The sequence below is a fragment of the Myxocyprinus asiaticus genome, chromosome 46 (assembly GCF_019703515.2).
Source record: "Myxocyprinus asiaticus isolate MX2 ecotype Aquarium Trade chromosome 46, UBuf_Myxa_2, whole genome shotgun sequence".
NCBI classification, from domain to species: domain Eukaryota; kingdom Metazoa; phylum Chordata; class Actinopteri; order Cypriniformes; family Catostomidae; genus Myxocyprinus; species Myxocyprinus asiaticus.
The window spans coordinates 29,088,637-29,103,897 of NC_059389.1; the positions used below are offsets into that span (position 1 = coordinate 29,088,637).

The following is a 15,261-nucleotide window of genomic DNA, read 5'->3' on the forward strand; positions in this document are numbered from 1 at the left end:
CTTTTGAAAAAGCTCAATCTTGCTGTCTCAAAAATATCTGCATAAATTGACAAATTTCACACTGTAACTATTGCCCCTATATCTACACTATATCACTATAAAGTGTGAGGTGAAAGGCCCCTTCACCACTTAAATTATTATTATTTTTATTTAATAAAGAATTTTAATCAAAGCAACCTTGTGTTATAATTTCTTTTCACATAATTACATTGCTCCATTAATATTTAATAAAAAACAATGTATTTTATTCAATCTTGATACACTTTGTGACCAGAAAAAAATGTTGTTCTTAAAAGGTGCCTGTAGCCCTGTTGTACCCTACATGCCCAAAAAAGTGGTAATGTCATGGTACTTTTTAAATGTGTTTTCGTATAGGCTACTCATAGTGTTTTGTATGGAATGACACGTTTACTTGAACTTGAATTACATCAAATCTGAAATTCAAATGTATGTGGCACGAATTCAGATAAGCTAATGTTTGCTGTGTTTCACAGGCTAACGACCTTCTGTGTAATGTCATGCTTGCTAGGTAGTCAGCGGTACTTTTATTTCATTTTTTGAGTTGGAAGTGCCTCGAGTGTAGGTGTCCAAATCGTAGCAACTGTGAAGCTAACGTTAACTTAACATTACTCAGGTCTGGAGTGGTAGGTCAGTCAGCATAAACACAGACTACGTGTTTTCTCACCAAACCGTTTGGTGCACGAATTTGATTACACCCATAACTCTTGTGACATAAAGTATACTAAATCTGTGTACTATACTAGTAAAAGTCAGTTAGGTAGCTAGAATGTTTGTTGGCACATATATACTATATCCACATATCTAGACCTAACTTACTACTTCTTACTTGGCAATCCATTGTTAACTTAAACGGTAGCTGGTTAGCTCGTGAAACAGCAGCAGAGATTAATGTATCCCCTGGGTGTTATGTAGAGCATTAATAAAAAATTTAATAAATAATTTTTTTTAAAAAACAGCAGCAATGATTAGCTTACTGCCTTTTAGTTACAACACGGGTGGCAAATGTTGATCTGATAAAGAAAAGGTAGCAAGTCAGAAATCAGATGACTGATAAACATTTATTTCATGCATCAAACAGCCAATCACACAAATTACTTCTGGAGTTTACATAAGGGCAGAACAAATAACTTACACTAGAGATGTGGGATGTTGGCAGTATTTCACAGCAGACCCTTCCTTTTCTAAATGTGGACTATGAGCTACGTTGTGATTGGTCAAGGAGTTCGATAACATACAGGCTCGATTGCTCTTCCGGAGTATCCCAGATGTCTTTGTCAAATTTACCCAAATCTGAATATAAAACCTGAATCAGTGTATTAATTTTTTTTATCTGAATTTGACAATCTGAATTCGCGCCACGCATATTTGAATTTAACGTTTGAATGTAATTAAAGTTCAAATAAACGTTCAAATTCAAGTCCTGAAATTACCTGCAGTAAGTCGTTTACAAGCTGCACATGCGTTGCCCTAACAGTAAAAAAGACCTTCATCACTAGTAAACGACTGGGAGCATTTGCAGTTTTGTTTTCCATTGATTGTAGATAAATTAACATCACAAGCAGCATTGTCTTTGTTCTCTGTGTTTTACATAAAGCGTTCCGTTAGTGTGTTGGCTAGTGAGAAACCGATTTAAGCATTTTGGTGCTCGCGTGAGCAGTCTGAGTGATTTAGATTGAATCGTGAACTGACTCAACAACTCAAAATAGTGATTAATTTGTAATTGGACATCTTCAGTTCGGATTCAAAACCGCCGACCAGACACACGGCTTGATGTAAAATGTAATGCTGTAGTGTTTGTCAATGCTACCCCGCTATTTGATCAGTGAAACAGCTTTGCTAATGAAATGTTACATGATTTAAAAACTAACGACCACCTTGCTATGTACTTAAACTAATAGCTCCGCTACTTGTAGTGACACTACTGCCTATCACTGCCTGTTTTATCATGCATAAGGTGAAAACCATCGCTGCGTCCAAATATCCAAATATCCATACTTCCAGTACGCAAGAAATACCCAAATTATGTACTATTTTCAGCCAGATTTTAAGTGTGCATCGAATGGATACTTTATAATCCCATATTTCCTCGGGAGCTAAAACAACGTCACGTTCAAAAAGCTGGATTTAAAAGAACGCAGGTGCACAGTGAGTTGAATGGCTCTTTTTAACTGTAAGTGATGTATTTACTAAAATTGTTCCTTATGCATAACTGGTGCTTTATTAACATAACCAGAGCGGATTATTTCCACAGTTGTTGTACTTACGTTATATATTTGGGTCACGGGTCAATACCCACGTTCCCGGATGAAGTATGTCTGAAATCTATTCATACTACTTGCATGTAAACCTAAACAATTTACCGTTTTACCCACAAAGAAGTGCATCCTTCATCACAAACAGTACATCTTCTGACAGTATGTGGTTTCCAGATGCAGGGCATATGTCTAATTGCTTAGAAAAGTAATAGCACATCTCTCCTCAACCAGCTGAATGATTTGATGTATCATTCATGTTCGTGTCACAAATGGTGCTAAGTTACTAACCGTATTTTAATACTTAGTGTTAGGGGTATAAGTATGTACAGGATAACAGTAATAGTGATGCTTGCCTTAAAGTGCACTCAGTAACTTTTGTCTTTGTGTCATCTTGGACTTACACTGACATCTAGTGGTATGGATGCAGCATCATTTAAAATCAATAGTTTTCAGTTTCAGACGTCATTGTAGAAATTTAGTATTCACAGTCAGCCATGATAACTTTAATCAATGAATGAAAGTGTAAAATAACAGGACGGTTACTGAGATTAAGTGACATTTCGGCTGGTCATGTGATTCCAACATGGCAGCCCCCATGTGCGGACCCTCTCCATGTAGAATAAATCAGCTTTTATAAGGTAACTGATATGACTGGAGTCTTCATTTTAATGTGAGAGCTCATGATTTCCTACATATATTGCAAAATTACAATTCATGTCTTTAGGAGTTAAACTTTTTTAATGAGGGTAAAAAATGACTAAAGAGATAGTTTACCAAAAATGAAAATTCTGTCATCCTTTACCCTCAACTATTCCTTTAACAAACACCATTTGATATCAAATACTGAGGAATTTCTCACACTAAGAAACTTTCTCAAGTGAGCACTGATTCTTATAAAATTGCATTTATGCATTTAACGTCACATAAAAAAGTGTAATTCCTCCATTAGCTGGAAAATGAAGCTGCTGTGGTTGTAGTGGTTGTGGTTTGTAGGTCTTGTGCTGAGGGGCTGTATGGGGAAGTCTTGTGTTTGGACTGGGGTCCCACTGGGGGAAAAGGGACTCAGAGGTGAGACACACAAAGAAAGAGGGCGATCAGGATCAACTCTCTCTCTCAGTAACACCAAACTGCCCTCTCTTGGTCCACTCTGCATGTAATAAAAATGTTTCTGTAGTATTATTTCATTTTCTTTAAAGAAGTTAACTCGTTAATTAAAACTCATTATTTACTCACATTTAGCCTACTCATGTCCTTCCAAACCATAATTTTTGCAAAATTATGTAACAAGGTTCATTACACGTATTACGGCAGTTCCGAGGTGAAATGTCCACTGTGTGGTGCTAAAAGCGAGTTAAACGTTCTTCCAAATAGATTAGGTTTTTAAGGTTAATCCTCTATTGAGTTTTAAATCAACAAAACAGACCTCCCTACCATAAACCTTAAAACCTTAACCTAACTGATAGTGACATGAGAAGCAAATGTTAGATGAAAAACGCAATTGTAATTTTTGAAGCAACCATGTCATTTTGTGGTGCATCTATGACAATTCTGGCTCATGTGTCGACTCGCATGCTCTTCAGGAAGAAAGTGAAAGAGAATCAAAGTCATTGTTGTAGCGCCTTTAGTGTTAATTTCAACAGGAAACTCATCATTTTTGGAAAAAAAAAAAAAAAAGGAGGAATAGAAATGTTATTTTATAAGACCAAGTTGCAAAGTTGGGTGTTATAGTTACTAAAACACAAGATACTTTTTGCTTTGAGTACAGATGCCAACTCTCAGACTAACTTTAGCACTACTTCCCTACTCAGATACACTGTTTATATGGTAATGACTGATGAGGATCATTGACGAACGGTGAACGCACTTAAGAGTTTAGCTAGAGATGCCTAAAGTCATCCTGTGTTGAGCTAGTGGGTGAGAATTGTGTGTATGTGTGTGTGTGTGTGAGAGAGAGAGGGCAGAATGTGCAGGGGTACTTTGATGAGCACCAGCTGTTGTTTGTTTACTAAGGGCAGATTCCAGGAAGACTTCAGGCTTTAAGGATCCTGAACACATGAAGAATCAAAAGATAGATGACAGGGAAACAAAATGATTGACTCAACCAATCAGGGAAGAGCATACCTATACAGAAATTTCATATATGGCAATATATGCAAAATACATATTTGAAAATCATGTTCATACATTGGCAAGAAAAAGTATGTGAACCCTTTTGGAGTTACCTGCATTTATGTATATATTTGTTTTATAATCTGGTTTGATCCTCATCTAAATAACAATGATCAAACACAATCTGTTTTAACTAATAACACACAAATTATTGTATTGTTCTTGTACATACTGAATACATAATTCAAACATTTGTCAACATAATGATGTCAACAAAAGCTAATTAAGAGTCAGGAGTTGGCTAACCTGGCATCCAATTAATGAAACAAGATTGGAGATTTGGGTTAGAGCTACCTTGACTTATAAACATCACTCAAACATTTTGAGTTTGCTATTCACAAGAAGCATCTGCTGATGTGGACCATGCATCGCAAAAAATAGGTCTCAGAAGACCTATGATCAAGAGTTGTTGCTTTGCATAAAGCTAGAAAGGGTTACAAAGTTATCTTAAAGAGCTTAGATATTCATCTGTCTACAGTTAGACAAACTGTCTATAAATGGAGACGATTTAGTACTGTGGCTACTCTCCCTAGAAGTGGCCGTCCATCCAAGGTGACTCAAATGGCATACAGCAGAATGCTCAATAAGGTAAAAAAAGAACCCTAAAGTGACAGTTAAAGACTTGAAGGAATCATTGGAACTGGTTAACATCTCTGTTCATGAGTCTTCTATACAGAAAACATTAAACAGGCATGGTGTCCATGGCAGGACACCATGAAGGAAGCCGCTGCTTTCCAACAAAAACATTTCTTCACGCCTGGAGTTTGCCAAAGACCACCTTGACACTCCACAACACTAATGGGAAAATGTTTGGTTGAGGTTATTGCTGCCAAAGGAGGATCGACTAGTTATTAAATTCAAGGTTTCACTTAATTTTTCCACAGCACTGTAAATGTTTAATGGGATGTGTTCAATAAAGACATTTTAATTGTTTGTGTGTTGTTATCTTAAGCACACTGTGTTTGTCTATACTTGTGATTTTAATGAAGATGAGATCACATTTTATGACCAATTAATGCAGAAAACCAGCTAATTACAAAGGTTTCACATACTTTTTCTTGTCACTGTATATGGTTTTCACCCATTCTTGTATATGCAACATTTAGTTATAAATACTACAAAAATTTCGATTCCATGTATGTAGAAGATGTTTTTCCCAAATACTAGTGGAATTTAAATATGTACATATTTGCTCAATTATATTAACTATAATTGTTCATATATGGCCATATATCAGATTTCTGTATAGGTATAGGCTACTTCACAAACAATTATAGCAAAAGAGTTGCAAAGACATTCTGATAGATTCAGAAAGTGATCATTACCAAATAATCCATCCAACATTAATCTTTGCATTTGCAGAAATGTAATAAATCTTTAATATTTGCCATAAAATAAAGCTATCATCATAAATACAGGATAACTAATTAAACACACATATTAAAAGCACACAATTTAATGACTCCTTTTTCTCTTGTGATGTAATTTATAGCAGTTGGCACATTAGCTGCAATGAGCATTGGTGTCGTTTGTCATTAACCACAAGAGATGTTCACTTGGAAATCTAACAAAACCAACACATCAATCAAACCACAGATTGTCTACATAGACAGATCTAGTAACAGCATCTTTGATACTTTAACATCAAGAACACTTTGGTTTTTTGATGCTCATTTCACATTGTTCCAACTAAACCACTGAAATTGGATCCATATGAGTTGACATTGCTGATGGGGGTGTCAGAAGTTTCTAAGTAAACAAAAGGAAAATCTAAAGAGGCAATGCCCAATTCCCCCCACCCCCCAGCCCCCTATTAGACCTGGCCATGCACTAAACCATTAGTAAAGACATCCTATCCTTGAGGTAAAACCTCCAGTGAGAATCAAACTCTGAATGTGAGTGAAAAGAAAACAGTCGCACCCCAGGGGATTACGGGTAGAAAACAGCCATAAGTACTTCATTGTTCTGGTTAGAAATTAAAATGTAGTGCTTTTCTTATAAAAATCTTTTGGCATATGTTTCATTGTTGCTAAGGGAAATTTTGCCACAAGTTTTATTTTAATGGATAGACTTCTAGAGTTTAACATTAAAATTGGTCACCAGCAAATATCCCTGTGGCTTATCCTGGGTTGGCATTTGGAAGGTAGATTGTGTTTCTTTACATATTGCTGCAAGCTTTGATTACTCTTCCACATGGCAGAGAGAGAAAGAGACATTCTGTTCTAATGGCACAGGAAATGCCAAATCTCCACCAGAAATCTGTAACCGCCACTCCTCAGACTTCCTCAAACTTTAATCATCCATAAATGAAAGCATTATGAAGACTGCTGAGAAAGAGCAGCCTACTGAAGACTGATTACAGAAACGACTGCTTCTGAAGAGACACTGACGTCAGTTATTCATATAAGGTTTTGTGTGATATTTAAACTGAGAGTAGCTAAACTGTAAAAAGTGAAAACGTGCAGTTGTTACCACAAGGAGATACTTTTACATGACCTTAACCATAAAATTACTTTAGCTGGTATACTATGAAGCAGTTGATCATAATATTTACTTGATAATATCAATATTTTCGACTTGGGGAGGTATCCCGCTTTGAGGCTTTAATTGATTAAATATGGGATATTGTGAGGTCCAACCATTCCCCCTTGAGCGTTTTCGAGTGTCTCGCCACTAAATTACAGGACAATAGGCGTCCCCTACGAGATGTCTTCATTTCAGCCAAAATACGGGATGTCACAGCTAATACGGAACAGTTGGCAACCCTACTGATTTCCAAAATTGCTCTGTCTGTTTAAGCAGCCCATGAAGCCCATCAGTAGACCACTGTTATGAATATTGGGGGGTACATGTCTCCCTCAATGTCTATGTTGCTTACAGCCCTGATTTAAATGTGAAAAACCAAAGTATATCAAAAACAATGTGCGAATAAAGCCACGTTTCCATCCCATATGTTCAAAAGAACAAAACTGTCACTTCTGGAGAAATTGTAGCCACTGTGAGTGTTTTTTTAATAAAATACTGGTGGTTTAGAGCACACAGATAAAACACTGTAAAGAACTTTGTCTCCTGTCTGGGAACAACAGCGCATCACACAGTTCTGAGAGCACAATGTGTGTGCGTTCCTCCTTTCTTATGTCTTTGCCGTGCGGGTCTATAATCTATTTTTCAAAAGTATCAATAAACCTGCTCTTCGGCACAGTTCAAGTTTTTATTCTACTTATTTGCACAGTGGACTCTACGCAGGCATTGGATTTTCAGGACAACATTATTTCAGGATGACCAGAGCAACATTTCAGATGCGATGATTGGTCCTCTGGTTAGTCCAGTTATGAATGAGTTATTTAGTCACATGATTTTTTGATAAATACATTTCCTAATAAATTAAATTGGAGTTTATTTGGTAAATGTGTTTCCATCATAGTTTATGCACATTTCTTCTTATCGAATAAAAAATGTATCCACCAAATGTATATGTTTTTTATGGGCATTTTGGAGGTTTTATTTGCATCTTGGTGTTTCCATCCAGCAATTTTTATGCGACATCCCAAAATGTGCATAAAAATGTGGATGAACATCCAGCTATTGACCAATTTCATGAGTTTGGGGCGGGCTCTATCTGTTTCATGAACAATAGAAGAGGGTGGGTGTATTCGAAAATCTAATTCAGTGACACTAGTGCCACAAAAATTACACACCTTAGCTCTACAGAACACTATATTTGCAATATTAAGGGGAAAAAGATATTTTGGGGGTTATTGGGTTTTATGGGGGGTTGTTATACATAGGTCCCAAAAAAACCTCCTATTATATGACTTGAGCTCTTCACTCAAAATAAAGGTTCCAAATAGAACCAAAAAGGGTTTTACTGTGTCTTGTGTCATTGGAGAACATTTACAAAGTTCCAAAAAGAATGTTTTCGTTAACATTCTTCTGAAAATCTTCTATGTACTGGTGCAGAACCCAGAAACCCCAAAACTGATCTGAAGAACCTTTGATGAAACATCAATAACTTTTTTTAAAGGAATGTTCTGGGTTCATTACAAGTTAAGCTCAATCGGCAGCATTTGTAACATAATGTTGATTACCACAAAAAAATCATTAAAAGATATTTTAAAAGAGCAAACATCACAGTTACAGTAAGGCACTTACAATGGAAGTGAATGGGGCCAGTCCATAAACATTCATATTCAAAAGTATAATCACAAGATGTAATCATTATACATGCTAACATGATTTTAGTGTGATAAAATCACTTACTAACCTTTTCTGTGTAAAGTTATATAGCCTATCTAATATTATACGCTACGTATACTCTCTACACTTTGTAGCTGTACTTTTGAAACAGCGAGTAATTTTATGTTATTTTAACGGATTGGCCCCATTCTCTTCCATTGTAAGTGCTTACTGTAACCGTGATTTTTGAATAAATTCATTTTAGTGGTACATTACACCACAAATGCTGTAGATTGAGTTTAACCAGTATTGAACCCGGAATATTCCTTCAATCTCCAAAGAACCAAAAATTCAACTCAACCCTAAACAGGGAAAAAAAAATGTTCTACTATTGAAGAACTTTTCTTTTTCAAGACTTTACTAACCCATATGCAAACTATCCTCCACCAAATGCTTTCAAAAGTGGCAAAACGTTGGCTACCCATAGTTTCCACTGCTAAAATAACAATCCAACTTGGACTGTAGTCTGAGACTAATACTAATACCAGCTTATGCGAGTCTAAACATTGAGGTACTCGTTTTTGAGGCGGCTTAACCTCGATCCATGGCTCCTGATGATCAGAGATATGAGTTCATGTTTATGTTTGAGTCCAGATGAGATGTCCAGAGTGTTCTGCAGAGTGTCGACCACATCATACATTGGGTTGATGAAGTTATTGGTGAACTCGTGCTCTTCTCGTTGTTCGGTCTCCAGACTTTGCTTGAATTTGATCTCCAGCTCCAGTAACGATTTCTCTACATTTGTAAAAGCCTCATTGATCTGCACAATCTCTCTCTTCAGGTATTTCCCATAGCTGTCCTCGCCGTCCAAATCTAAGGAAATACTCATCCCGAGACTCTCCAAAACGCGCGCTGCGTCTTCGATCTGTTGTTTAATTATGATAAAATCCTCTCGGACGATCGTGTCCTGATCCTCCTCTAGAGGACACGGCCTGCGGTCGATCCATTTGAAGAGCATCTGGCATTTCTCCAGGTCCTCGGTCTCGTCGTAATCGCCGTCCGGGACGAAGAAGTGGTGAAAGGTCCCGTTGGTCATTTCAGGCTGCAAAGGTCCACTGTAGACCGCACCGCAGAGCGGCAATAAAAGCAGCCAGAGGGCGAAGGCTAACATGACGGAAAGCGTTTTGTCCACTCAGAAGGTACGACTGTGAACGGACTAAGGCGATGTGCATATGTGGAACACCTCACATGAGTATGCGCTCTAGAGGTGGCGGGCGCGCGCACACTCACACACACACACACACACACACACACACCGCTGCGCGTGTCCACTCATAAACACACTCACATATGCGCCGTTAGAAGGAAGCATATTTGCATTATTACAAGTAGCTTAAATAATATTAGTCTTAATTCAAACTAAACATTATGCTGGATCAGGCCCACATAAACATACAACACTTGGCTATGACTAATTTGTCATTAACAATAGGCTACCCGATTAGTACGTAAATATGATATATCAAATACAGTATCAAAAGTTCATGACATTTCTATCATTCAGTTATATTCTTTTTGAATGTAAATTAAATGTTTAGTGAAACATTAACTATATCATGGTGTTAATATTGTTACTGAAAATAGTGATTGCCTCAATAAATAAATTATAATATCAATATAAATAAAAACACAGATTAACACTGTAAAAAAAAAAAAAAAAAAAAAAAATCGAACTTTAATTTAGCCCCTAGTGTGCTGTTAGCGATAGTTTTGGCTTGATATTTTGACAAGCAATATTTTCTCTTTTAATATACAGTATTTTATCTATTTGTGGTATGTAAATATTACTTATACATTAATAAGTAATATTTTCGTCAGGTTGTTGGACCGTCTGTTCTTATATATTGTCTTCACTAGTTGACGACATTTTTTTTGCTAAATAGCTGCATAGGATGGTCCATTTAGTGGGTTTTCTGTGGAAACATTGTGAACCTCTGTGAAATGGGAACTTCAATCTGACTGTTGCCTCCCACAGACATGGAAACTCAGGAAATATCAGGGAATTTAAAACATGTGATATGGGGGCGGGTTGTACTTGCTTGTTTTTATTATTGGGGGTGTTACTTCCCCCATCCCCCCTGGAATCTACGCCCCTGTCTGAAGACACTACCCACAATCCCTTGTGTTGAATTGATTTGTGTGTTTGGTCAATGTGTGCTGATTTTTGAGGACATGTAAATAATTTGTAAATGATCTGTTAATCTTTTCCCTTCTATGTGTGTTTTTCACATACACTATATTGCCAAAAGTATTCGCTCACCCATCCAAATAATTGAATTCAGGTGTTCCAATCACTTCCATGGCCACAGGTGTATAAAATGAAGCACCTAGGCATGCAGACTGCTTCTACAAACATTTGTGAAAGAATGGGCCGCTCTCAGGAGCTCAGTGAATTCCAGCGTGGTACTGTGATAGGATGCCACCTGTGCAACAAGTCCAGTCGTGAAATTTCCTCACTACTAAATATTCCACAGTCAACTGTCAGTGGTATTATAACAAAGTGGAAGCGATTGGGAATGACAGCAACTCAGCCACGAAGTGGTAGGCCATGTAAAATGACAGAGCGGGGTCAGCGGATGCTGAGGCACATAGTGCGCAGAGGTCGCCAACTTTTTGCAGAGTCAATCGCTACAGACCTCCAAAGTTCATGTGGCCTTCAGATTAGCTCAAGAACAGTGCGTAGAGAGCTTCATGGAATGGGTTTCCATGGCCGAGCAGCTGCATCCAAGCCATACATCACCAAGTGCAATGCAAAGCGTCGTATGCAGTGGTGTAAAGCACGCTGCCACTGGACTCTAGAGCAGTGGAGACACGTTCTCTGGAGTGACGAATCACGCTTCTCCATCTGGCAATCTGATGGACGAGTCTGGGTTTGGCGGTTGCCAGAAGAACGGTACTTGTCTGACTGCATTGTGCCAACTGTGAAGTTTGGTGGAGGGGGGGGGGGGTTATGGTGTGGGGTTGTTTTTCAGGAGCTGGGCTTGGCCCCTTAGTTCCAGTGAAAGGAACTCTGAATGCTTCAGCATACCAAGAGATTTTGGACAATTCCATGCTCCCAACTTTGTGGGAACAGTTTGGGGATGGCCTCTTCCTGTTCCAGCATGACTGCGCACCAGTGCACAAAGCAAGGTCCATAAAGACATGGATGAGCGAGTTTGGTGTGGAAGAACTTGACTGGCCTGCACAGAGTCCTGACCTCAACCCGATAGAGCACCTTTGGGATGAATTAGAGCGAAGACTGCGAGCCAGGCCTTCTCGTCCAACATCAGTGTCTGACCTCACAAATGCGCTTCTGGAAGAATGGTCAAAAATTCCCATAAACACACTCCTAAACCTTGTGGAAAGCCTTCCCAGAAGAGTTGAAGCTGTTATAGCTGCAAAAGGTGGGCCTACATCATATTAAACCCTATGGATTAAGAATGGGATGTCACTTAAGTTCATATGTGTCTAAAGGCAGATGAGCGAATACTTTTGGCAATATAGTGTATGTTGTTGATGTTTTGCTGTAAAAAGTTGTTTTGCTTTTAGTCACCATCAGGGTGATTAGTGTTCACTTTGGTTTCTTCAGTTATTTTATTCACCACCCCACTCCCCATTTTCTCCACAATTAGGCATGCCCAATTCCCAATGCACTTTAAGTCCTTTTGGTGGTGTAGTGATTTACTTCAATCTGGGCAGTGGAGGACGAATCTCAGTTGCCTCCACATCTGAGACATCAATCCATGCGTCTTATCACGTGGCTTGTTGAGCGCGTTACTGCGGAGACTTAGTGCGTGTGGAGGCTTCATGCTGTTCTCCACAGCATCCACGCACAACTCACCACGTGCCCCACCAAGAGTGAGAACCACACATTATAGCGACCATGAGGAGATTAACCCAACGTGACTCAACCCACCCTAGCAACCGGGCCAATTTGGTTGCTTAGGATGCCTGACTGGAGTCACTCAGCACACCCTGGATTTGAACTTGTGTCTCCCGGTGTGGTAATCACATCAATATTCACTGAGCTACCCAGGACACAGTTTCTTCAGTTATTAAGTTCACATAAGAGGAACTATTAGCAAAAAACAATGTTTATGCCAGCCCATCTATCTTGGAACTTTGTAAAGCTGATGCATGAACTGATGTCAATCTGCTTAAAGAAAAGGATATCTTCGTATATATTAAGAATACTGAAAATGATGATCAGCTGTACTTCAAATTGCAAGATTATTGAACTTTGATTTACTTGTAAATATCATTCATATTTTTGAGTTTGTGAAGTTACTGTATTGAGTTCATGGAACTTACAATCCAACTTGAATTGTTAAGTTGGTGCAACTAATTTGCCTGAAGTTGAGTAAATGTAAAAATGATTTGCAGCTGGTTGCTTTATTAAGTATAATCAATTTTTTTTTTTACAGTAGGTCATATTTAACTATAAAAAATAAAAATAAAATATATAAATACCAAAACCTATTTGTCTTGGTCTCAAAAGGAATTATACATAAGACTACTGCCAGAATTTGTATAGCCTCGTATACCTTAGTCTTGTTAAACAAGAGCAGACTAGATATAATCTTTAGTGACAAAAGCAAATTAGATATTTACATGCATATAATGTTAGAGCTCTTGCTCGATACCTCATGTGCAGGTGATGCTTGACCTGTAGAACACAGGCAGGAAGAGCTCAGTGGTGAAAAACACAACAAACGTGTACGCAACCCCAAAGATCACATATGAGGCCCCATATCTGTACACATCCGATGGGGCCCTGATCACCGTCACTGCGACATGAAACTGGCTGTGAGAGAGAGAGAGAGAGTGACTGGCCCACACTACATCAGATGACCCCCCACCAGAAACACCTTAGATGAAGCTTTCTTCCTCTATTTGATGGTGATGAAAACCCCGATACCCGACGAGACCACAAATAGACAGGTGAACACCACATAATCCCCAACCTGGAAGGTCCTCACCGTGTGATCCATATTTAGTCGAGTTTGAGACAGATTGTGGTCAAATAGGTAGTTTGACTTCAGGAGCTCTAGTTCAGATGCCTCACATGTTAATCATTGAGTTTTAACAGGTTCTAACATGAGGTCAGGGGTCACATCAGTTATTACACACACTCACGTTTGTCTTTAAGAAATACGTATGCTACCATCATAGTCACACACTTGACTGTATTTATATACACTGGCAGCCAAAAGTTTTGAATGTCTAGATTTTGCTCTTATGGAAAGAAATTGGTAATTTTTTTCACCAGAGTGGCATTCAGCTGATCACAATGTATAGTCAGGACATTAATAAAGTGAAAATTTACTATTACAATTTGAATAAAATGTTCAGAACTTCTTAAACTACTTCAAAGGGTTCTCATCAAAAAATCCTCCACATGCAGCAATGACAGCTTTGCAGATCCTTGACATTCTAGCTGTCAGTTTGTCCAGATACTCAGGTGACATTTCACCCCACACTTCCTGTAACACTTATAGTTTATTTCTCAAACTAGAGACTCTGGTGTACTTATCCTCTTGTTTAGTTGTACATCTGGCCTTCCACATCTCTTTCTGTCCTTGTTAGAGCCAGTTGTCCTTTGTCTTTGAAGACTGTAGTGTACACCTCTGTATGAAATCTTTCAAGCATTGTATAGCCTTCATTCCTCAAAACAATGATTGACTGATGAGTTTCTAGAGAAAGCTGTTTCTTTTTTGTCATTTTTTACCTAATATTGATCTTAAGACATGCCAGTCTATTGCATACTGTGGCAACTCAAAAACAAACACAAAGACAATGTTAAGCTTCATTTCACGAACCAAATAGCTTTCAGCTGTGTTTGATATAATGGCAAGTGATTTTCTAGTACCAAATGATCAATTTAGCATGATTACTCAAGGATAATGTGTTGGAGTGATGGCTGCTGGAAATGGGGCCTGTCTAGATTTGATCACAAATGACTTTTCAAATAGTGATGGTGCTGTTTTTTACATCAGTAATGTCCTGATCAGCTTTCCTTCCGAAGCAGCACAATCTGTACATTATTCCAAACTTTTGGCCACCAGTATATATATCAGAAGCTTTTTTTAAACTAATGATTAAGTTGTGTGCATGTGTATTAAAGGGATAAGAAAAGTATTTTTACACCTTTTACTTGATGATTACACCACTTTTTAAAAAACATTTTTACAGTAAAAAAAAAAAAAAAAAAAAAAAAAGACACTTTGTCAAATGTACAAAGTTTTTTAAATTAGATTTTTTAAATATTTCAAATTTTTATCACCTCAGACCTTTTTTTATTTTTTTACCATATGACTTTTATTTAAAAAAAACCTAATTTTTTATTTTTTTATTTTTATGGAAGAGGTAGGAATATTTTGTATTTTATTCGTGCAACATGTGTTTAATTGTAATGAGGCGTTTTCATAGTTCGAAGAAAAAAATTAACGCTGAATAAAACAAATAATTATTAAGCAGTGTTTGACTTTTGACAGATGTGAAACTAAAAATAAATGAATAAATAAGAAAACATTAAAATCATTATAAAATGTATTGAGGAACATCAGACATGCAACAGTGAAATACACTACTGTTGCATGTC

At 37.6% G+C, this 15,261-nt stretch overlaps 1 protein-coding gene across 1 annotated transcript; it reads right to left on the bottom strand.

Moving 5' to 3' along the window:
• Positions 1-5,805: 5,805 nt before the first annotated feature.
• Positions 5,806-9,874, bottom strand: LOC127436317 (fin bud initiation factor-like). The gene has a single exon (XM_051690401.1). The coding sequence runs from the start codon at positions 9,790-9,792 to the stop codon at positions 9,181-9,183; it is 612 nt and encodes a 203-aa protein (XP_051546361.1). The 5' UTR covers positions 9,793-9,874; the 3' UTR covers positions 5,806-9,180.
• Between the last annotated feature and the right edge of the window lie 5,387 nt (positions 9,875-15,261).

What these genes read in the sequence shown, in the direction of transcription:
- LOC127436317 (XM_051690401.1), bottom strand. Translation starts at nt 9,792, where the DNA reads ATGTTAGCCTTCGCCCTCTGGCTGCTTTTATTGCCGCTCTGCGGTGCG.